The 22,726-nt window shown below is 37.6% G+C and overlaps 1 protein-coding gene across 1 annotated transcript in view; it reads left to right on the top strand.

Moving 5' to 3' along the window:
• usp10 (ubiquitin specific peptidase 10) overlaps positions 1–18,649 on the top strand; it is a 56,135-nt gene extending 37,486 nt beyond the window's left edge. Inside the window, exons 10-14 of the mRNA XM_052028389.1 lie at positions 924–1,101; positions 4,078–4,243; positions 5,856–6,000; positions 8,417–8,482; positions 16,706–18,649. Of these exons, the coding sequence (XP_051884349.1) occupies positions 924–1,101; positions 4,078–4,243; positions 5,856–6,000; positions 8,417–8,482; positions 16,706–16,893 (743 nt within the window). The 3' untranslated portion in view covers positions 16,894–18,649. The remainder of the gene's footprint in view (positions 1–923; positions 1,102–4,077; positions 4,244–5,855; positions 6,001–8,416; positions 8,483–16,705) is intronic.
• The last annotated feature ends 4,077 nt before the right edge of the window (positions 18,650–22,726 follow it).

Below are 22,726 nucleotides of genomic sequence, written 5' to 3'. Positions count from 1 at the left end.
ATTTGAATTTGAGAACAAGAATTTTAAGACTGCGATACTATTTAACTTAATATGTAAGAAAGGACCTGAGTGATGGATGAATGCGACTAGGTGGAGAAAGGACAAGGATAGCAGCAGTTTTGATGGCCAAGTTTACAGAGGGAGGAACCACAGGCTGGCCAGACAAGTCTGGGTGAGGAGGTGTTTGGGGGGGGTGGTGGGTGCAGTGGTGGGGGAAGGCATTGATGAGGGAACAGGTTAGCCAAGGCAGGGATAGAATTGGGCATGGAGATGTGCCAATGTTGCAAACAGACTATTGGTCTGTTATGTATTTTTTTTAGTCTTGGTTAATAGGATTGAAACCTTTATAGTAAACATGTTTGCATATACCAACAAATTGTACATCTGACTTTGGATTGAACAAGTAGACTGTTCAAAAGATTTAACATTTATGAAAACTCAAATTAGTGAGTTTTGAGAAATGTGGGTTTAGGGCAGGTATGGGGAGGTAGGACCAAGTTCAAATCAGCCATGATCTTATTAAGTGGTAGAGCAGATGTAGGGTGTGAATGGCCTATTTGTTTTAAAGTAGACATTCAATCAAACTCATCAATTTTGTCTCAAGATTTTTTTGTTGTCAGTCCTTTTTTTATGTGGAATCACAAAATTGTGCCAGTGTATTTCAAAAAAAATTCTGCTTATCTAGAGTGCTATATTTTTATAAAGATGAAAAAGTAATTCAACATTTGTTGACTTTTGTGCAATTAAATGGTAAATTGTACAAATGAGTAGAAAAAGATAAAGTATGCATCTGAATGTCTTTGTGGGCAAGACAACCTTGGACTAGATACAGGAGTGCTTTTATAAAATGTATTTCTTTAGACATTGCATAGATGAAAAAACTGGCAAAGCTTATCTTGAAGTATTTTTTTTAAAAAAAACAGAAAATACAGTTTCAAATGGACCTGAATCGCACCAAGGTGCTGAAGAAGACCAGGAGGAACAAGGTGAGGGTAGTGAAGATGAATGGGAGCAAGTAGGTCCCCGGAATAAAACGTCTGTCACACGCCAAGCTGACTTCATTCGCACTCCCATCACTGATGTCTTTGGTGGACACATAAGGTAATTTAATGTTCACTTTTTTTTATTATTGAGAAACGTTTGTAATTTTTTTTATTGTACATATATGAAACTTCTGTTTTTTATTGTGTAGCTTATGCATATCAGCAACTCTGTAGAGCACAGCCACTTGAATAAGCATTAGTAACTTTTTTGTTGTGACACTTGATTTGTTTTGCTTGGAGAATTTGTATTTTTTTTAAAAAATATTTATCTTCTAAATGGGGCTCACTTACTGCTGCTCTCACCATTTTATATTATGGAAACTGAGCCAATTTAGTATGGCAATGCCAACTGTTGAATGAAAGAGCTAGTATGTGAAGTTAGGAGTTTATTATCTTTTGACTAACTGTTTGCCAAAATAAAGAGGAACGCAGTACATTGGTCAGCACTGTGGTTCCAGAAATGGGTTATGAAAAATGCCCCATGTACTCTCAGTACTCCCAATATGTGAAAAGAAAAGCTGACCAAATTTGCTTCTGTATAGGCCAACGTGTTGAACTATTCACAATGCACATGACCTCATTTGAGAAATGTTGAATCATGAAATGAAAAATAGATCAATTTCTATCAATAATTTTAAATATTGTTTTCTTTTAAATATACCTTTTGCCATATGAAGATATTTTAAAAAGGATAATGTGTTAGTAGCGAAAGGAACCCCATATGAGGCCATACGGTGAAGAAATGCACAATTTGGGACTCTGGACATGTATAGAAAATAAACTATCCACAATGCCACTGATGGGAAAACTGTTGTAATTCCCATTATCTTTCCCCCACTGGTTTGTCCTGATCCAATTATGTCAAACTTTTTTAAAATATGTAATCACCTGTGCAGTGATGGCTCTCTTTGGGCAAGATATTTGTTTCAACAACTGCTTGTGCAAAGAAATTGCAAGAAACTTCTCTCCTTGCTGTTTTTAAATTGACTTTGCATGTACTGTTCTATTTCAAAGTTAGATTCAAATTTATTGAGTTACCAGCATATTTCCTGCAGTATTAGTTGGTGAGTAAAATTGATGTTGCTTAATTGTGACGTCCATCTGAAGCTGAGTTAAAAGGCAAGGGGTATTTGATTTTGATCAAAAACACTGGCAAGATTCAAAGATATCATAGTTATACATTGACTTCTATATCTGGATTTGCAATAGAAATTTGGATTTATAATTGCTCTAAAGTTTAATTACATCGTTCCACTGGAGGTGGCACTTCATTCCTTGATTAGTTGAAGAAAAGGGGTTCATGGAGCAGTTTTGATGGTAATTGTAGTAGTAGAATTTACAATTGATTTGAGGGATGAGAGAAAATAAGAATACAGAAAAAGTTGTTGAGATCTGGGGAAAATAGTGGGATTAATTGGATTGCTGATGGAAAGATAAGGTGCACTCACAATGTGTCAAATGACGTGCCTTTGTGCTGTACATTTTGATTCAAAGTTTGCATGAATGACTTTTAAAGTATTGTTATTACATCTGTGGTCTTGACTGAGTTGATTTACAAACTTGCTACCTTAAAACAAAAGGATTGTTAATGCCAATTCAGTCAGACCCCCTAATTTGGTGGATGAAATGGAGTCAATGTGCTGAAACATTTAATAACTATCATAGTAAGTTCTTCTTTCAGATTGAAGGAGGATAACTCAAATAGGTAAGGACAACTGTCCACAGTAAACTGGGTAAATCTTTGAGCAAAATGATATTCTAGCGCGTTCAGAAAAAAACTTTACATGATGCCGACCAGATGTTTGTTCCCTCCCCCAGTAATAAAGAAATAGAATTTGAGTTTACAGGCAACAAGTATATGAGTACATAAACAGTATAGGTATACAAATGTGAAATATGCAAACATTGAAGTCTCTGGATCTGTCCCTCAGTGGAGCAAGACGTACTCAGGAATTATTGTGGAGTGGAATATTGGCTGAAGAACGTGATTCTTTGAGCACAACTTTGAGCTGTTGTTAAGCTCTCATAATGTAGGCATGTTTCCGTGTTCATTCGGAGGATTTTTGTAGAGCTGACTGAGCTGAGTGTTAGTTTGCCATATCTGAATTCAATCTTTGGTGAATTCTGAGTGTTAAGTCTGAATTTATTCTTAGTTTTGATGTTATGGTTTGTTGCAGTTGGTTGGCTTGCTAGGCTATTTGAGTACACTTCAGAGTTGACTACTTAACTGTGGAATTGGAGTCTTGTATAGTCTATACCAGCTAAGAATGGCTTGTTTCTTTTCCTAAGAAGTTGGTGGTAACTCAGTACCTTCCTAGTCAACTTTTCTTGTACTAGACTTGTATTTGAGATTTTTTTTTCCTGTTTAAATAACCAGAATTTCAATTCCCCGGTTGCTGTGATGTGGTTTCCTTGTGCCTCTGGATAATTGTGCTAGGTCTCTAGTCCTGTAAATTGACCATTGTCACTGTTCCCAACTCTACTGTGGAACAGCTGAATGATGCCACATTCACCTTGTTCTGTTCTTGCCACTGCATGAATACAAGTATGCCTCTGTTCTTTGGTGAACTACCTAGAAAGATACTAACTTACGAGATACCTCAGAAAAATTAAATGTGCTATTGGCAAAAATTACTTTGCAATATTGTTGGAGAAAAGAATATTGAATTTTTGAACTGTAGGACCAAACATAGGATTAAAATAGATATTCTCAAATGGAGAAATTTTCAGACCTGTGGGAAATAGCATTGAACTGGAGCTAATTTGGAAATCTTTCAAAGAACTGGCATTGTTATTTTTGTGCTGCACAATTATATGTTGCTTATCCACTTTATCCTGCAAAATACCTTGTTTGTCAAAGTGGTGGTTAAAGATTTTATTGTTATGGGCCATAATTAACTAGGATGACAGGAATGTGGTTCTACAAATGAGGTATTCGTTTTTATCAATTAAACAGATATTTAGCATTATACCATATCTGCTTCTAGATACTTAAAGCATTCAAAAATACCTTTACTGTTTATATTTTCCTTAGGTCTGTTGTTTACCAGCAAAGCTCCAAGGAATCTGCCACCCTCCAGCTATTCTTCTCACTGCAGCTTGATATACAGTCAGAGAAGATTCGTACAGTGCAGGATGCTCTGGAAAGCTTGGTGGCCAGGGAGTCTGTTCAGGGATATACCACTAAAACCAAGCAAGAAGTAAGTGCCTATAAACAAAATGGATTCCAAATAGAAATGATTTGTTAATTCTATTACATTTTAAATTGCTTTTAATAAGTTTTATTGTGTGTGCTAATACCAGGAGCACTGAAACAATGTACTTCTTAACTTTAGACATCAGAACTTAAAATATAAGCATTTATCTTGCGCGTGTGCACACACACACACACACACACACACACACACACTCTCTCTCTCTCAAGCAATGTGTACGCAGGTGTGTGTTTCGGCAGTATATTTGGTGGCAAATTGCTGACATTTTAAAAATGTTGACCTACAAATTTAGTCATTTTAATATCATACCATTTATATTGCTATAGGATATTGCCTACATATTATTTTGAGCACAGAAGTGTCAGCAATGTTGTGTGAGCCATTTTGGACTTTTTAAATTCCTTTTTGTGATCTGGGCATCGTTATTAAGGTCAGCATTTACTGCCCATCCCTAATTGCCTACATATTATTTTGAGCACAGAAGTGTCAGCAATGTTGTGTGAGCCATTTTGGACTTTTAAAATTCCTTTTTGTGATCTGGGCATCGTTATCAAGGTCAGCATTTACTGCCCATCCCTAATTGCCCCTGAGAAAGTGATGATGAGCTGCCTTCTTGAATTACTGCAATCCATCTGGGGGAGGTATTTCCATAGTACTGTTGGGGAAGCAGTTCCAGAACTTGGACCTAGCAGTGATGAAGGTTTTGTGATAGCGTTCCCAATCTGGATGGCATATGACCTACTAGAAAATCTGAAGATGTATAGCCAGTTGTAATTAATACAGGTGTGGACATGAGAATTTAGAGTAGGTAGGAGCCAATATAGATAATGAGTAAAGGTGATGTAGAATGGAAGTACACGCAGAGACGAGTGTGGCTCCTAGGTGAAGCAGTTGTCTTCAAGTAATCTTCTCTATTTGGTTTGACAGCCATCTTTTCCCCCTATCTCCACCTCCCCAAATTTGTAATATATCTCCCTGTGCTACCTATAGGAGTAGCAAGGAGATTAAAGTGTTTGGGTCACCCATGATTTTTGATTTGAACTGAATGGTTTAAAAATAATTGTAAGTGATTTTTGTATTTGCACTTCTAGCCCTTTTGTCAGCAGTGCAGGAGTGTAAAGCAACAAGAGCACCCTGACCTGAAGGATACATTCTGGTGTCAGGTTTCTGACCGTGATTTGGTGCTGCTGGGAATTGTGGAAAGAGCGACGTGGTTGATTTGTCTTCATGTTCTTCTTTCCCTTTCATTGGGAGAGATGCTGCATTTCAGTTATGCAGGCCTTATAGGAAGAGTAAAGTACCTTTTGAATTGAACACAATTTCTGGCTATAGACAAAACTTCCATTTATCATGCATTATTAACTATGTTCTCTATTTTACATACACCAGTTAGGAAAAATATGTTGATGGTTTTGCAATGGAGTAGCATCATTTCATGGAATGCCATAAGCTTAACTACAGTTTACAGTGAGGAATGTAAATTGATCCCGTTCTTGATGAATGTCTAGTGTAATACTTTGTTAATTTTAATTCAATCATACTCATTCCTGATTTGCTTATGAACCTGGTGTAACTTGATTTCCATTTGATATTTCAGGTTGAGATTTGTCGTCGTGTTACCTTGGAAGAATTGCCCCCTGTTCTTGTCCTGCATCTTAAGCGCTTCATTTATGAAAAGACTGGGGGATGCCAGAAACCGATCAAGAATATCGATTACCCTATCGATCTTGAAATAAGTAAAGGTAAGTGTAGTGTTAACATACATAAACATGGAGAGTTGATTGCTGCACTGAATGCTGATAGTTTCCCCATCCTCCCTTTGAACTCTGCAGTCAACATAGCCATTCTAACATGTACAGGAGGGTCTCCACACATGTATCATTTTTGTGTTCCCCCAAATGCAGTGCAGTTTTATGCAAGAGGGAATAGGCAGGTTTAATATTCTGTCAATTTAACACTGAACCAATGTTTCATGATAGTAGCCTGAGGTAACTACAGTCTAAATTTTTTTTCACGAAGTGCTTGGTTTCTACTGTGGCACTGGTCTGACAGAGTGCAATCTATTGTAAACTTGCAGTTATTTGAATGTTTTGTGTAATAAAGCAAAATAAACATAGCCAGAAAAGAGAATGCAGTCAATCTTCATCGTAAAAGAGTCAATTCCTTTCAGTGTCCCGGTCCCTTGTTACGTTCCGATTCTCTCTTAAAAGTTCCTGATTCTCAGAAATGCGAACTCTGATCTCCTGCACTTCCTTTGCTGACGCCTGTTTAAACGATGTGGATGGGATCCCCTTGGGAGGCAAGGAAAGCAACATGTAGGAAAACTACACTGAATGCAAGAATTTGACTAATCTGTTTTCGTTTATATCAGAAAATTGAGGAAAAGATCATCTAAATTGTCAGCTCAAATTATTTAACAAAAACAATTTTACCATCTGGCAGTTAAGAATAATTGATAAAATTATTAAGAGGTGTGTCAGGAGCAATAAAGTGGAGTTTGATTATTTTGTGTAGATGGAAAATCTGTTTTACTGTATGAATGGTGGTAACTTAATGATTCAATTGGATAGAACTAGAAATACTTGCATCTCGTAGAATCAGAGCAGTACAGCACAGAAACAGGCCCTTCGGCCATCTAGTCCATGCCGGCCTGGTTTTCTGCCCAGTCCCATCTACCTGCACCCAGACCATTGCCCTCCATACCTCTCTCATCTGTGCACCTATCCAAACTTCTCTTAAATGTTACAATTGAACCCACATGCACGACTTCCACTGGCAGCTCGTTCCACACTCGCACTGCCCTCTGAGTGAAGTAGTTCCCCCTCAGATTACCCTTAAATATTTCATCTTTCACCCTAAACCTATGACCTCTAGTTTTAGTTTCACTGCATGCATTCACCCTATCTATACCCCTTATAGTTTTATACACCACTATAAGATCTCCCCTCATTGTCCTGCACTGCAGGGAATAAAGTCCTAACCTTTCCCTATAACTCAATTACTAGCAACATCTGTGTAAATTTTCTCTGCACTCTTTCAAGCTTATTGATATCTTTCCTGCAGGTAGGTGATCAGAACTGCACACCATACACAATAAGTTTGGCCTCACCAATGTCTCGTACAACTTCAATATAGCATCCCAACTCCTGTATTCACTGCCCTGATTTTTGAAGGCTAATGTGCCAAAAGCTCTCTTTATGACCTTATCTACCTGTGGTGCCACTTTCAAGGAATTATGGATCTATATTCTCAGGTCCCTTTGTTCTGTTGAACACCTCAGTGCCCTACCATTCACTATGAAAGTCTTACCCTGGTTCGTCCTCCCAAAATGCATCACCTCACACTTGTCTGCATTAAGTTCCCTCTGCCATTTTCCACCCATTTTCCCAGCTGAACCAGGTCACTTTGCAAGCTTTGATAGCCTTCCGCACTGTCCACTACACCCCCAATGTTGGTGTCATCTGCAAATTTGCTGATCCAGATTACCACATTATCATCTAAGTCATTATTGTAGATGATAAACAACAAGGTGCCCGGCACCGATTTCTGCATCGCACCACTGGTCACAGGCCTCCGGAGAGACAACCATCCACTACCACTCTCTGGCTTCTCCCACTAAGCCAACGTTGAATCCAATTGACTACTTAATCCTGAATGCCAAGCAATTTAACCTTCTGCCATTTTTATTTTTTACTGGTAGTGTGATGGTTACTATTAATGAGGTAAGATTTTTTTTAAATTTCAGATTTTTTTTCATGCATTGAATATGCTTTGTGATCCCATCATTACTAAAGATTTGCCATTGCAAATGTGTGGATGCTTAGTCGTTTGTTCTTCAGAGCTCCCAGATTATTATTTTGTTAACTTGGGCAGCAAAGAGTTTTGGCCACATTCCAAAAAAGACTACTCCATTTGATGTTTATTTGTAATAACACTTCATTAAATGAACACTTAAAGGTGTGTCCTTCTCAGCAATATCTGAGCAAGAATCTTAGCAATTTTCATGGTAATATTCTACATATTTTGATGTTCAGCTGAATCTACCCCATTCCATGACCTTTCCCACATTATCCCTTATCTTGTGTTAGAACTTGGTTGCTACAGAACTGGCCTGTCTAATATGATATCACTTTTCTAAAACTATTGCTTTCCTTTCAGATCTCCTTTCCCCTGGTGTGAAGGGTAAGATTTCCAAAGTCCAAAGAACCTATAGGCTCTTTGCAGGTATGTAATTTATTAAAATCGATAATTCCTTGGCTTTTGTAGTTATAATGATAATTGAAATATTTGAAAAGAAAACATCAACCTATGGGTGTTCAATTACTGCTACATTCCTGGTGCTGCTTGTTGACTCGGTGTCAAATTGCATGCACTGGGCAATATTACTGTTTAGATCAAAAATAGAAGGGATTTTAAGTTTTACAAAGGAAAGATTCATCAGGTATGTTAATTTGTAATCCTGAGAGATGACGTGAGAATGCAATGTACCAATAAGCTTGAATGACTTATTCCTCTTTTCTGAGGTTTATAAACAAATGGGATTGGACTGCTTTATGTGGTAAGATCAGTTGAAAATTTTAGTTTATAGTTTTCTTTTGTGATGGGAACCATATTTTCAAAGCCCTGTTGAGAAGATTCCAAGCACATCATCTGGAGCACAACATCCTGTCAATTGTAAAACATAGAAAGCTATCATTTAAAAGAACAGCTGTTAAGTAATTTGTGTACATTCCAGCAGTAATGACTACTTGGTACTTAATGTTAACTATTTGGCCTATCATTAGTACATTCCTGTGTGTCTCCATTATTGAAGAAGCTGGATTTTGATATTCTGTTCTTGTACCAGCAGTCCTGGTTTAGGGAACTGTTTGCTGAGAATTTCATGTACCAAATTCATAATGTTTCTTGGTTACGGTTGTTCTGTAATGGTAGTTGCACACATTGTCTTGTTTTTTCCTCTTAAGTTGAATATATTTATGTGGCGAATTCATACGTTTATATTTCAATAATTTGCAAATTGTGCAAGGGAAGCAGTCTAAAAATTTTATCTTGGCAATTGCAGAGCTGACATATGTGTTGCTGCTTCATTTGATTTAACCTGTGTTCAGTTAATCAATATTTAGACTTATAATTGGTCATACAAGGTTATCAGCAAAAGAAATTTTAGGCATTCTTCAAAGGACAAGACAGCTTATAAAGATTGAAATAATGTCTTGTACACCTTAACCAGACAATTCTAAACCAGAAAATTGATTGCATTTTCCAACTTTCCCTGCCCCCAACCCTTGATGAACTCGTATCTCTAAATTCCTTAATCAATTACCTCTGTTGTCTTTCAAGAATATGTGATGAAGAACTGTGGCTTGGTCTTTAATGTCTATATTACCAAAGTAAAATTAGTTAGGGAGATCACATTTGGAGTATTGTGTACAGTATTGGTCTCTTTACTTAAGGGAGGGTGTAAATATATTATGAAATGGTTCAAAGAAAGTTTACTAGTCTGATAAACCATCCATTTCAGGTTATCTTATAGGGAAAGATTACTTTGGGTGGGCAGGAATGTGGAGTTGAGGTTACAGTCAGATCAGCTGTGATCTCATTGAATAGAGGAATGGGCTGGAGGGGCCAAGTGGCCTACTCCTAATTTGGATGTTCATTTGACTTGTAGAATGGAAGTGATTAGTTTATCTTGATAAACCATTCCCAAGAAAGTTTGACAAGACTTTTTTTTTCTTTCTCTGCTTTGGATTCAATTCTTTTATTCAGCCTGTTTAGTATTCAATTAATGTGCAATGTTTTTCTGAAGCTTTTGTATTCTGTTTATGGATCTTGTGTTGATATTAAACCTGCTGAACTTGGGTGAAAATTTGGTTGCAGTGAGCTCAATAAATGCTGAGGCACTGTTGGGATTTGTGCAGGGATTTTTCCTCTTAAGATGTTGCAGGGATTGTTGACAAAGCCAGGATTTAAAGCCTATATTAAATTAGTCTTGTGAAGATGGTTGTGAATGCTGCCTTGAACCACAGCATTCTATGTGGTGAAGCTACTCCCAGACTGCTATTTATTAAGTAAGTTCTAGGATTTAAAGCCAGTGACAATGAGGGAATGGTATTCACAAGTAGGATAGTGTGTAACTAGAGGGTAACCTGCAGGTAATGGTTTTCCCATGTTCGTGGTGGCCTTGTATTTTTAAAAGGGGTTGTGGGTTCTGGATGTGTTGTTGGGAGTAGGCTTGGCAAGTAACTGCAGTGCATTTGGTTGATAGTGTTCTTTACAGGCACTGTGCACCTGTGACGGAGCATTGCTGTTTAAATTGAGGGTGGTGTGCTACTTAAGAGAAAAACAGAAAATGCTGGAATTATCTAGAAGATCAGAAAACTGCTGTAGAAAGAGAAATAGTGTTAATATTTCAGGTCAATCCTTCATCAGAATTGGGAAACACAGAACTTGCTAGTTTTAAGGTGCAGGAGGGATGGATAGGTCAAAGGCGAGACCCTAGGATTGCATCACACACCTGATGAAGGGTCTCGACCCGAAATGTCTGCTGTTTATTTCCCTCCATAGATGCTGCCTGATCTGCTGAGTTGCTCCAGCACTTTGTGTGTGTGTGTTGCTCTGGATTCCAGCATCAGCAGAGTCTCGTGTGTCACTCTAGGATTGCAGTAGTGATAAGCTGTTGATGAAGCCATCTGATAGGTTAGTGAGAGAGTTCATAGATAAAGGAACATGTAAAAGTTGTGAATGCAGAGCTGTTTTAAAAAAAAGCCCAGGTGGCTTCATATATTACTACTGCAACCCTGGGGTTTTGCCCTATCTGAGAGATCCTCTGTCTTATCTGTCCCTCCTCTACTCTCTGCAACTTAAAACAAACTTGTTTTCTCTTTCTTAATTCTGACAGGTATAGAGCCTTTGCCCTGAAACTTAAATTCTGTTTCTCTTTCTATAGATGCTGCCTTTTGTATTGAGTGTTCCCAATATTCTGGTTTTATTTTCTATTTCAAACCTCTGCAGTTGTTTGATTTTCATTTACTGCTTATTAAAAGGACCACATGTCCTGGATAGTGTAGGCCTTCTCAAGTATTTTGGGGGCTCTACTGATCCACACAAGTATATTCTATCACACTCTTGACTTGTGCTTTGCACATTGTGAAAAAACTGAGAGGGCAGGAGATGACGAATTGGAACGAGGATTGAAATGCTAAAATGTCCTTTTGGAATTCAAAGAACCAAAGAAATGGTTGGTTGCTTGCAAAAGCTGTCATAATGGGATTTCAGGAATATTTTTAAATTCCAGTGATTTTTAAGTTTGTTGAAAAGGCATTATTTTCAAATGTTAATGTGAAATTTGGAGATTTTCCTAGTGATCATCATCAGAACAGCCTGTGGAAAATAAAATGTGCTAATTAAGTTGTGAATTGGGTTGCCAGATTTGTTACTAGTATTAAGCATTTATAGATCTTTGCATAACATGACATATTTTGTCCTATTGCTGATTACTTTTTTGAGTTCCTGTCTTGGAATCTTTAACCAATTTGGCAATTGTGCTGATGCTGAAATAAAAGTTTAGCTACTCAAATGAAGGTCTCATTATAATAACCCAATCTGAATTTAAGAAAAATTAAAAGGCCCTGCCTCGTCATTTTCTTTTTATGGTTTAATTTAACTTTGCTTTTTAAAAAAAGTAGTTAAACTATTGGATTTACTATTTTAGGTTGTTGAGTCTTCACAACCACAGAATTTGTAGCTTGCTGGAAATTTTCTTTGAGAAACTATTTGTAAAGTTTTACAACAGCAGTCTGCATTACAGAATGCATAATATTGTACTGAAATATATCTTTAATTTTTCTAAATGTGAAAGACCTGGTCAAATGTAATTATTTTAATTGCATTATCAATTTGCATGAAATGATTTTTATGGTTACTATGATAAATCAGATAAAATGTATTAATGATAATAGATTATTTCTACAATGAATTTAGGAGTTTTCTCTCAGTCTAAATAAGCAAGTGTGATCCTGGCTCCATCTGTAGTCCACAATAGGGATGTTTACTGGAACAAGATGACATGCATATGGTATTTACCATTAAAGATTGCAAAAATGCTGGGAGCTTTACATGCTGTAATATCTATTGGGAAGAGGTTGTACTCGTATGAATAAGCAAATTTTGTGTGCCTTTTAAACATCATAATTTAGAACTTGTCATGTGTTCAAGAAGGTTTTCTTTGCACTCAACATTTGACTTCATACAACACTGGTTTTCAAACATCATTGCATGAGTTGGTCTTTTGTAAGTATTTTACTTGGAGTTCTTCAAATATAAAATCTCTGGTTCTGTTATCTCAAAGACTAACATCCCAGAAGTACTTTTCTAGTTGATAGGCGCAAACCATCCCGCAATTTAATAATACAGACAAATATGTGACTGATGAACTGATTTCTGATCCCAAGGATTCCTTTGTGGGGCCTCCGTGGCTTAAATCAAGGACACCCAAATTTCAGCCTGTGGTTACTGTTGGACTGGCCCATTGCAGGGCCTCCAATATTCTAATCCACTTGAGGCACATAACTGTGCACAGCTGAATTTGCTCCATCCATGATTTGGGAGTTGAGAGGCAGTATGTGTATGATTTGTGGGGGGAGGGGGTTCAAGGTATGGTGTGGTTGGGCAGATGATCTGTAGGAGGGAGGGGATTGAGGAAGTCTATTAATGAGTGTTAATACAATAACAATAGGAAGTTAAAGGTAATGCCTACTTGAAGAAAGAAGGGCATCTCCCCCTCTCCAAAATACACTTTTAATTGCATATTTTTAAAAAAGAAATTGATATGTTGATGAGGAAGAAACTGATGAATCATATTTACATGGTTTCTAGAGCTGAACCCTTGTGATCTCATCATACTGTAAAATTAATTAAAACTAAATTTTAAACTATACCATTAAATGTCCAATCTCCTGTCTATTAATTGGCTTCCCTGCAGCCTTATCCTTTGGTTGCATGAGCTTTGCTGGGATTTGGTTTCCAATAGATTAGTAACACTTCTAATTGCCGTATCAGCTTTCTGTATGCAAGAGGGCATCAAAGTGCAGAAGACTGTTTAATCATAGAAATCCATTGCCTGCAGCACCCATCAAGCATATGGCCTTCCAGCAGTAGTAATTGGATTGTAATGTAGAATGGGCCATTTTATTCCACTTCTCTGTTACAAGCCCAATGGTAACATCCCTGTGGAAGCCTTAATTCAGCGAAGATCAGGCACTAGTCCTGGTACTTTGTTTGTTCCATGTTACTACTTCATGAAATGTGGTTGGAGGGGCAGGAGTAGAAAATGCTGGAAATACTTAATAGGTTGGACAGCATCTGTTGATTGAGAAACAGATAATGTTTCAGATAGTCTTCAAAACTAGGAAAATTTAGACAATGGGCACGCTTTAAGTTGCAGTTAAGGAGGAAGAGTGGGGAGAGCAAAAATGTCTGATCAGAAGAATAAGAGAACATGGATGACAAGTTGATTAAGACTTGTTGTTGGCAGCTAATCTGTCTGGAGGAGTTGTATATAGAGAGACAGCAGGAGAAGGGAAAATGCTGGAACTGTGAGGTCATAATGTGAAATGGGTTACCCCTTGCAGTGTTAAATGTTTAGAATTATTTAGTGAACAAAGGGATATTAGAAAGTTCACGGTGAATAGTGACTTTAGTATTTTCATGCAGTGGCTCAGCAGAATCAGCAAACAGCTTTTTATTGTTAAAGTGTACAGTTGGCTGAATTTATTTGGAAGTAAAAATACCTAAATGCAAATCTGATGAGCTACAGATGACCTTTCATTTCACAAAAGGGTGATTTTTTACCTTTAAATGCCTTTTTTGGTGTCCATGGAATGTTATTACAGTTTTATAAGAAGGGATAAAGTGTCCTGTAAACTCTCCAAACCACAGGGGAAAAAAAACAGTACTTCGCTTTAGTACAGAACTCTATCTCCCATGTGCGTCATCATAGCCGCTGGTTGCTATGGAATTGTCATGAATTTGTAAATCAGTGTTGGGTTCTAGGGTGAGTCAGTGGTCTATTTGGTCTTTGCATTAATTTCAACTGCTGTATAACTTTTTAAATCCATGAAAGTAAAAAGCAAGTGAAAACTATGACCATGTTACGTTTGCCACTGCAACTAATTGAAATTTGATCTCTCTCCAAAGTCATTTTATTAAATTGCCACTTTTTATATATCTGCTGAATGATTATTAGTTTCTTCTATCCCTTTAGTGGTTTATCTGTTTTTTGAAGACTTTTCTAATAGAACGGTGTTAGAAATGTGGTTGGCTATTTTTGGAGCATTTTCAAATTATTTTGGGGTGTCTTCCATTCAAGCAAAAAGGTTAATCAAACTTTGTGGGAAAGTTAGTACATAATTTTTAAAGTGTTTGCATGTCTGACTTTAAATATGGTGATCCAACATGCAAACTGTCTGCAAGGTGGTTTGGACGCGGGTATTACCAGCATACTGGTTCCCATTAAATTCTTCATTTACAGCAATTTTAAAAAGTAAATGTACAGGCAGACTGGTGGTGCATCTGTTGAGATGCTCTACAGCCAGGGTAAATCTTAACCACCAGAAGGTCAAATCTAAGCAAATGTACAAACATTGAAATAATCTAACTAGTTCTTGTTAGGTCACCTGGCTTTTTTGTTATGAAGTAATTGCTTTAAAAAAAAATTAAAAAGCACAATGTGATCATTTCATTTATTGTTCTTGGAATCTTCCCATGCATGAATTGGCCATCACAATTACCAATGTCTTCACTTTGCAAAAAGTATTGCAATGAATTGCTTTGGGACAACAGGATAAAATGTTGGTACAAATGTATCTTTGAGTACAGTCAACCATCTAGACCAAAATGGCATTTAACCAGAAGTGATTGAATGAATAAGATCTTAAGTTTTTCACTTTTATTAACATTTGAAATTGTAGCTTTCACTTTTTAAAATAACTGGTGTATTCCTGTCCCCAAAAGAAATTTGTTCAGATGTTGGTTGAGCCATTGATTGATTTGCCACATTTTCAGTTCAGATGCTTCTATGTAATGCATATTATAATGTGTGGTAACCAGTAACATATGGAGAGAAATGTGTACTTTAAGGAAATTTGACAGTGTAGTTGTTCAATTGTTAGTATATGCTTTAAAGTTATAAAAGATGTTAGGAATTTTCAAGCAGAGATTTGTTCAAATAGCATTATTTGTCACCAAGTATTATACCAGGCTCCTTTTAACATTTGGAGATTTCAGTGACATATGTCTTCATTCTTGGCATTTTTGTTTTCCAGACTATATGTTATAAGGTGCCAGCATGTTGTTATTTATCTTTGGGGACAAGAGTGGGGTTAGGGATAAAAACAAAGTGCTGGCAATACTTAGAAGTCTTTCACCTTCTGTGGAGAGAGAAGCGTGTTTTAATGTTTCAGGCCAATGATACCCTTGTAAGAATGGGAGAAATGTGAAAACTGATATGTTCTAAGTTGTGGAAAGTACAAAGGGAATGTCTCATAGGGTGGAGATCAAGATTGCCTAGGTGCTGTCTAGTTGATAGATGGTTAAGGGCAATTAGAGAGAATAATAAAAAGAACCTGCTGGAGTTGTAAGGGGCAGAAAACCCTGCAAATCAGGCAGTATTTGTGGAGAGAGAAAACTGAGTTAAGGTGAAAGGCTGCACATCAGAACTGGCATGTTCTGACAAAAAAGTCCTGGCTATATGGGTGGGTTTTGTTCAAAACTATACAACTGATATACAGTGATTGCAAATGACTTTTTAAGTATTTGTAAGTAATGTGTATGAATACATCCCATAATTAATATGATCTATACCAATTCCAGCATGCAACTAATTGGCTTGAATAAAGATGTTTTGGCCTCGGGGAGCTGACAATGTAATAATGTATATACTAACAAATGTAAATCAGACCCAAAACCAACACAATATACTATGTGACCATAGTTATGATTGGCACAGCTTCCATTTAATCAGCCAGTTAGAAACCATGAAGAGTAATTTTTCATGTGCCAATAATTGAGTTGTTAAGATGTAAGGATAAGTTTGTGTAAGTCTTCAGTGCTGAACAGAATTTAATTTCCTATGGAACTTCTAAATTGTGAACTGATGGCAGAGGTTTTCTTGAAATATACTGTATTTCTATTACTGTCCGAACATCTGGGATTCTCATCTATAAATACTTATCTGAGCTACAACTGAAATTAATTATGCTCGATCATTTCGGTGCGAATGGGCTTTTGTTCATGTTTCCCACCCACTTGCATGAAGGGGAATTGTTTACTAATTGTGAAAGGTGGGAAGTATCAGCGAAAGAATACTTACTGTTATTGGTTGCTGAATGTTACTTAAAAGGTTGTCTTATTTGGTTTTAGTATTCTACCATGTTTTCCTTTCCTTTTCAGTTGTCTATCACCACGGAAACAGTGCAACCGGTGGACATTACACTACCGATGTCTTCCACATTGGTCTTAATGGCTGGCTGCGCATTGATGACCAGATCGTGAAAGTGATAAATCAGTACCAGGTTGTGAAGCCCTCTGCTGAACGTACAGCCTACCTCCTGTACTACCGCCGCGTTGATCTGCTGTGAACTGTCACTGCTGTGTTGCTCCAGCATCTTGCTTCCCAGAGCACCAACTGTCAGATAAAAACCCTCCCCTCCCTCATTGCAACTTTACAAATCCACTTCCAGTAATTTCAGATTAAAGCATAATTGGGAAAAACCTGGAGATGTGCACCAGCAGCAAATCTTGTAGATTTATGTCTATATGTGACATCTTTCATAACATTTAACTCCATTCATATCAATCGCTAATGTTTTTGCTTTTGTTAATAGGTAACACTTCAGCTCATGAGTTTGGGGGAGGGACAAGTGTTCCATTGTGCCGAATGCTTTGGTGTTTTGATGAGAAAAAACTTGCGTGTGATTACTGGGTGTTGAGTAGCATTTAGTATGCTGACAGTTTAAAGAAAATGCTTAATGAAAAAGCTTAAAATTGCATGTTACAAAATTACATGCAAATCCACATTTGAGGTTGAAATGTTAAGTCTGCGTAGATGGGTGATCGTAACTTTGCTGCAGTTACAAAGACTTCTGATTGCAATTATGCTTCTGTGTACACAATTGAAACTTGATAAAAAAAAATGATTGATATAATTCCATTAACAGTTCAGTCTGGCTCTGTTTACTTTCTGTGGTTTTGCTCTTCTCTAATTGTTGAAATGGAACTGTACACAATTTAGTGATATTTATAGAAAATTTGAGCTTTATTTGCCCATCAGTTAATAAATTCATCATAAGCTCTTTAAATAACTGTTTGGGACCTGCATTGGGTGCACAGTCACAATGGAACATTGATTTAAGAACTTTTTTCAACTTCTCTGTACTGATATTTCAGAAAATGGTGAACTTCAGGACTGATATTCAGAAAATGGTGAACTTCAAGACCTCTAGTTCTAGAATTATAAGATAGTTATTCTTTCAGAAACATCAGATCAGTTGACTTTGTTTTTTAATTTGTCACAGAGCTGTAACAAAAGAGTAATACTTCCCTATGAAATATTCTGATTCTTAGGAAATGCAGTTTTCATTTGCTTATTGTAACATTCTTACAAACTTGCAGTTAACTGGCAACTCATTCCACTATTGATTGCCGCACAACCGCTATATAAATTTTTACCAACTTGCTCACTTGACAGTCCTATGGGATGCTTGTTTGGGTCAGTGAATTGTTACCACCTGTCCAATAAGCTAGTAATTGTCTTATCCAAAAAAAAGTCCTCATTTTTTGCCATACTTTCCACGATTAACAGTTGAAATAAAATGTAATTACATTCTTTTTTAATGAACTGGATTCATTTTACTGCCGAAAGAAATTAAATTTCTGAGCCATTAGACCATGGCAAATGCTTTGTTTATTAGTATTGAGGATATAGGTTTTCTGTTGGTATGGAAGGTGGCTGGTGTTGGGGATTCGTCTCTGTTTTTAAAACCTTTTTCCATATTTGGTTGTCAGGGATTGATAAAGTATCTGCAACTTTAGCTTAAAGACCTGTTTAGTTCCTATATGCAAAGATTTATTTTCCTGACCTTTTTATGTATTCAGTCATTGGAATCTCTAACTTGTGCATTCCCTAATAAAAACTTTCCCCACTACTATGAGATCCATTCTTAGATGACCAAACATGGTTGACATTTTAATGTGAGATATTTTCAGAGCTTTTTAAGAACTATACTTGCGTGGTAACCAAATGATTTGCTTTTAGATTCTGTGAACTTGATCTTACAAGTTAATTTGTTGTCTTGCAGAAGAAACTACCTTGAATAAAAGTCTATTACTATGGAACATTGTAGCGTGTAATCTATTTTACTAAGGCGTTTGTCCCTATATTTTATGCTCAAGTCCTCATTTATGTAATGTGCTTTATTTATCTGAATAATGGCAAGAAGTTCCACATTTGCACAATATCTGTTGCTTGCTATTTGAACACTTAAATCCTGCAAATGTTACAATAAATTCAGTTGCAACTTTTTAAAAAAAAAACTCCTTTCTTGGGTTAAAGTGTGTGGTTAATATTAAATCTGAAGATCGACTAGTCTAAACATAAAAACAAAATGCTGGGAGCACTCAGCATTTCAGGCAACATCTTTAGAGAGTTTAACGTATGTTTTCTTTGACCCATCTTCCCTAGCTTTTCTGCAATTTAAAGTTAACTTTTTTTCTTCCTCTTTTGCAGTTCTGACAAAGGGTCTTCAGCCTGAAGCACAGGCTGTTTGTTTCTCTTTTCATTGACACTGCCTGACCTGAATGTTTTCAACATTTTCTGTTTTTATTTCAGATTTCCAGCATCTGCAGTTTTGTTTGGATTTCCATCAACTAATATTAAACTGTTGATTCAAAGAAATGTATGCCCTCCTTTTATTATTAACTTGCTACTATAATCTATACTTAATTTATCATGTGGAAAGAATGACAGATTGCTGAACTGTTACTGAAAATATGCTCTTTCATCATACAGTTCGGGGTAGTTCATTATGGTACCAGATCGGCTTTACCTATTGACACAGGCAAGGAGTTTCTGAAACTTTCCCACTTGGGGAAACAGCTGATAAAACTTGAAATCTCCAATTCGACCCTGGTCCTGTACCACAAAACCAACTCCACAGCATTGGTTTGCTTAAGTAGCTTTGGCAGCCCAGTGGCATTGGGTTACTGGGGGTGCGGGGGGGAGAGAGACGTGTTTATTTTTATGCTTTGCTTGCTTTATTTTGGCAGATTGATTAAACACACTGTCTGATAGGCAGCTGCCAGCCTGTGCATGGAGCATAATTATTGGTGACACCAGATGAACTTCATTCATAAAACTAACATAATTGACTTACAGTTCTCAGTACAATGTTTGGGTTGGCTGTACAGCCCAGAAGCCAGTCCTTCAGGAAACAACAAATTGCTCTGAATTAAACTAGTTATAGAATTGTATCTTTTCCAGTAGCCAAATTTTGAAATTAGGTCTGATTCCTTCATGGTTTCCATCCTGAGTTTAAAGATAAGCTGGAAGATGAGGGAGATTCTAATTTAGCCTTTTTAAACCAATGCGGTTAGATAAAATTTCACAGCAAAGGATGAGTTGAAATGCTTATTTCAGCAACTACATTATTGAGAATTAATTTGAAAATATGATGCAGTGGATTTGGCAATGAGGATTACGGAGGTCACTTGCTATTATGGAAGATTGAATCGAACTGCATCAGGGTTACAGGTCACAGCTGAAATGGGGATGGTGCATTCTGAGTTGCCCTGCTCCATAAATGCACTACACCATCATCTTGGGGAGCAATGTGACATTTACATATATACAATGTTATATGCTTGGTGTTCTTAACCATTAATTATATATAAACATCAGATAGCGTTCAGGTTTGTCTTAAGTGTACGCTAATTTACTTTGATGCCAAAAATTTCTACAAAGATCCCAAGAGCCAGGGAGTTGAGCTGTTTAGCTTTTATTGTCACAATCTGAAACAATAGGCCTATAAGAACGCAAGAAAATAGGAGGAGTAGCCCCTCAATCCTGACCCACCATTCCACATCATGGGTGATTATGCAGCCCTTGACTCCTGTTCTGCCAGTTCCCCATAACCCTCAATCTTTCAACTATCTATCTCCATCTTAAATGTATCTAATGATCCGGCCTCCACCAACCTCAGGGCAGAGAGTACCAGAGATTCACTACCCTATGAGAGAAGAAGTTGCTACGCACCTCAGTATTAAATTTTTGTAGCTATGCCCCTTTGTTCATAACTCTCCCACAAGAGAATAATCTCAATATCTAGCCTCTCAGACCCCTTTAGGATGTTTGAATAAGGTCACCTCTTCTAAACTCTGAGGAATACAGACCCAAAATGTCTAGTCTCTTGATGGGACAACCCAATTAACCCAGGACATAGCCTGGAGAATCTCCTGTGGACTGCCTCCAATGGAACTACATCTTTTTATATAAGGGGATCAAAACTGCACTGTATTCTAGGTGGGGACACGAGACTGCAGATGCTGGAAATCAGGACCAACGCACAAAAGAGCCGGAGGAACTCAGCGGGTCAGGCAGCATCTATGGAGAGGACAGTGGACATTTCAGGTTGAGGCCCTTCATCAGGACTGGAAAGGGGAGATAGCCAGTATATAAAAAAACAGGTAAAGAGGTGGAGCGGGAGTTGGTGGGTGATTGGTGGATCCAGGTGGGCGGTGATAGGCAGGTGAGGGAGGGGCAGGGGAGAGTGGCAATGATGTAAAAAGCTGGAAAGTGATGGGTGGAAGTGACAAAGAGCTGAAGAAGATGGAATCTGATAGGAGAGGACAGTGGACCATAGAATAAAGGGAAGGGGGGAAACCGGTGGGTAATGGGCAGATAGAGGGAGGATAGAGGTGGGGGAAAATAAAAGGACAGAGGGTCGTGGTTAGCAGAAGTTAGAGAAATTGATGTTCATGCTGTCAGGTTGGAGACTACCAAGGTGGAATATGAGGTGCTGTTCTTCTAATCTGTGTCTAGCCTCAACTTAGCAGTAGAGGAGATTCTACCCCCCAGACACATAGTTCCCCTAGTCCTCACCTATCACCCCACGAGATGACACATCCAACATACCATCTGCAACTTCCACCACCTCCAACAGAATCCCACCACCAGACACATTTTCCCCTCTGCTTTCTGACTCCCTTATCTGCTTGCCCCTCCCCACCGATCCCCTTCCAGGCACTTATCCCTGTAACTGCACTTTGTGTTACACCTGCCTCTGTACCTCCTCCCTCACTGGCATTCAGAGCCCTAAACAGTCCTTCCAGGTGAGGTAGTCCTTCACGTGAATCCATCAGTGTCATTTATTACATCTGGCACTCCTGGTGCGGCCTCCTCCACATCGGTGAAACCCGACGCAGATTGGGGGAATCGCTTCGTCGAGCACTTGTCTCCGACAAGTTCCTTTCCAGCCTGAATTGGAAGTGTGTCACATTCCTTTATTGTCAATGGGTCCTTATCCTTGAACAATGGGAGTACAGTCATCAGAAGTACTTAATTAGTTCAAGAAGGTGACTTGCCATCATCTCAAGGGCAATAAATTCTGACCTTGCTATTGACAAGGTAATGGATTAAAAAAATAGAATATCCCAAATGTTAAGTTGGTTTAAAGATTAGCAAACAAAAAGATGTAGTTGGTGAAAACTTAAAATGCAGTTGATGTTTATGATTTCCCATGCACACTGCATTTTTTTTTGTAATTACAGGTATCAAAAATCCAAACTATTTTTCTTGAATCTTCATCCTTTCTACTTTACCCAAGCTCACAGTCCAAATTTTGTAATGCAGTCTTTGTCCTTTCATCCTGTTCATTGGCTACTGAGGTGCACTCATATAAAATGCTATAAAACCATGGTGGGGTTTACTATAACTAATCTGCTTTCAAGAGAGTATAAGCCCATTCTACTCATTGGATAATCGGATACTCATCAATCTGGTAAGTTCTGTTGCACAGCCAACAAGGCAAGCAGGTCCTTCCTGAGATAGGGATACCACACGTAGTACTTCATGTGTAGTCTCTCCAAAGCCCTGAAGAACTTTAACAGGATTTCCAAGTTCTTGTACCCAGACCATGCAACAAAGGTCAACACAATGTTAACTTGTAATTGTTTGCTATACCTAAATGCTGACTTTGTGATTCATGTACAGGAACAGTTAATCTCCGAGTATTAACATTTATTTGTTGCTCTCCATTTGAAAAATCTTTTTTTATTTATCAAAGAGGAAAATCTCTTATTTGCCCACATTGCATTCTATATGGCACATTCTCCATAAACTTAACCCGTTTATTTCCCTTTGTGGACACTGTGTCCTTAGAGCACATGTTCCCACCTAACTTTATATCAGCATTTCTA

The sequence above is a fragment of the Pristis pectinata genome, chromosome 13 (assembly GCF_009764475.1).
Source record: "Pristis pectinata isolate sPriPec2 chromosome 13, sPriPec2.1.pri, whole genome shotgun sequence".
NCBI lineage: Eukaryota > Metazoa > Chordata > Chondrichthyes > Rhinopristiformes > Pristidae > Pristis > Pristis pectinata.
Note: the sequence above shows the minus strand (reverse complement) of the source record. Positions and strands in the feature narration are given on the sequence as shown.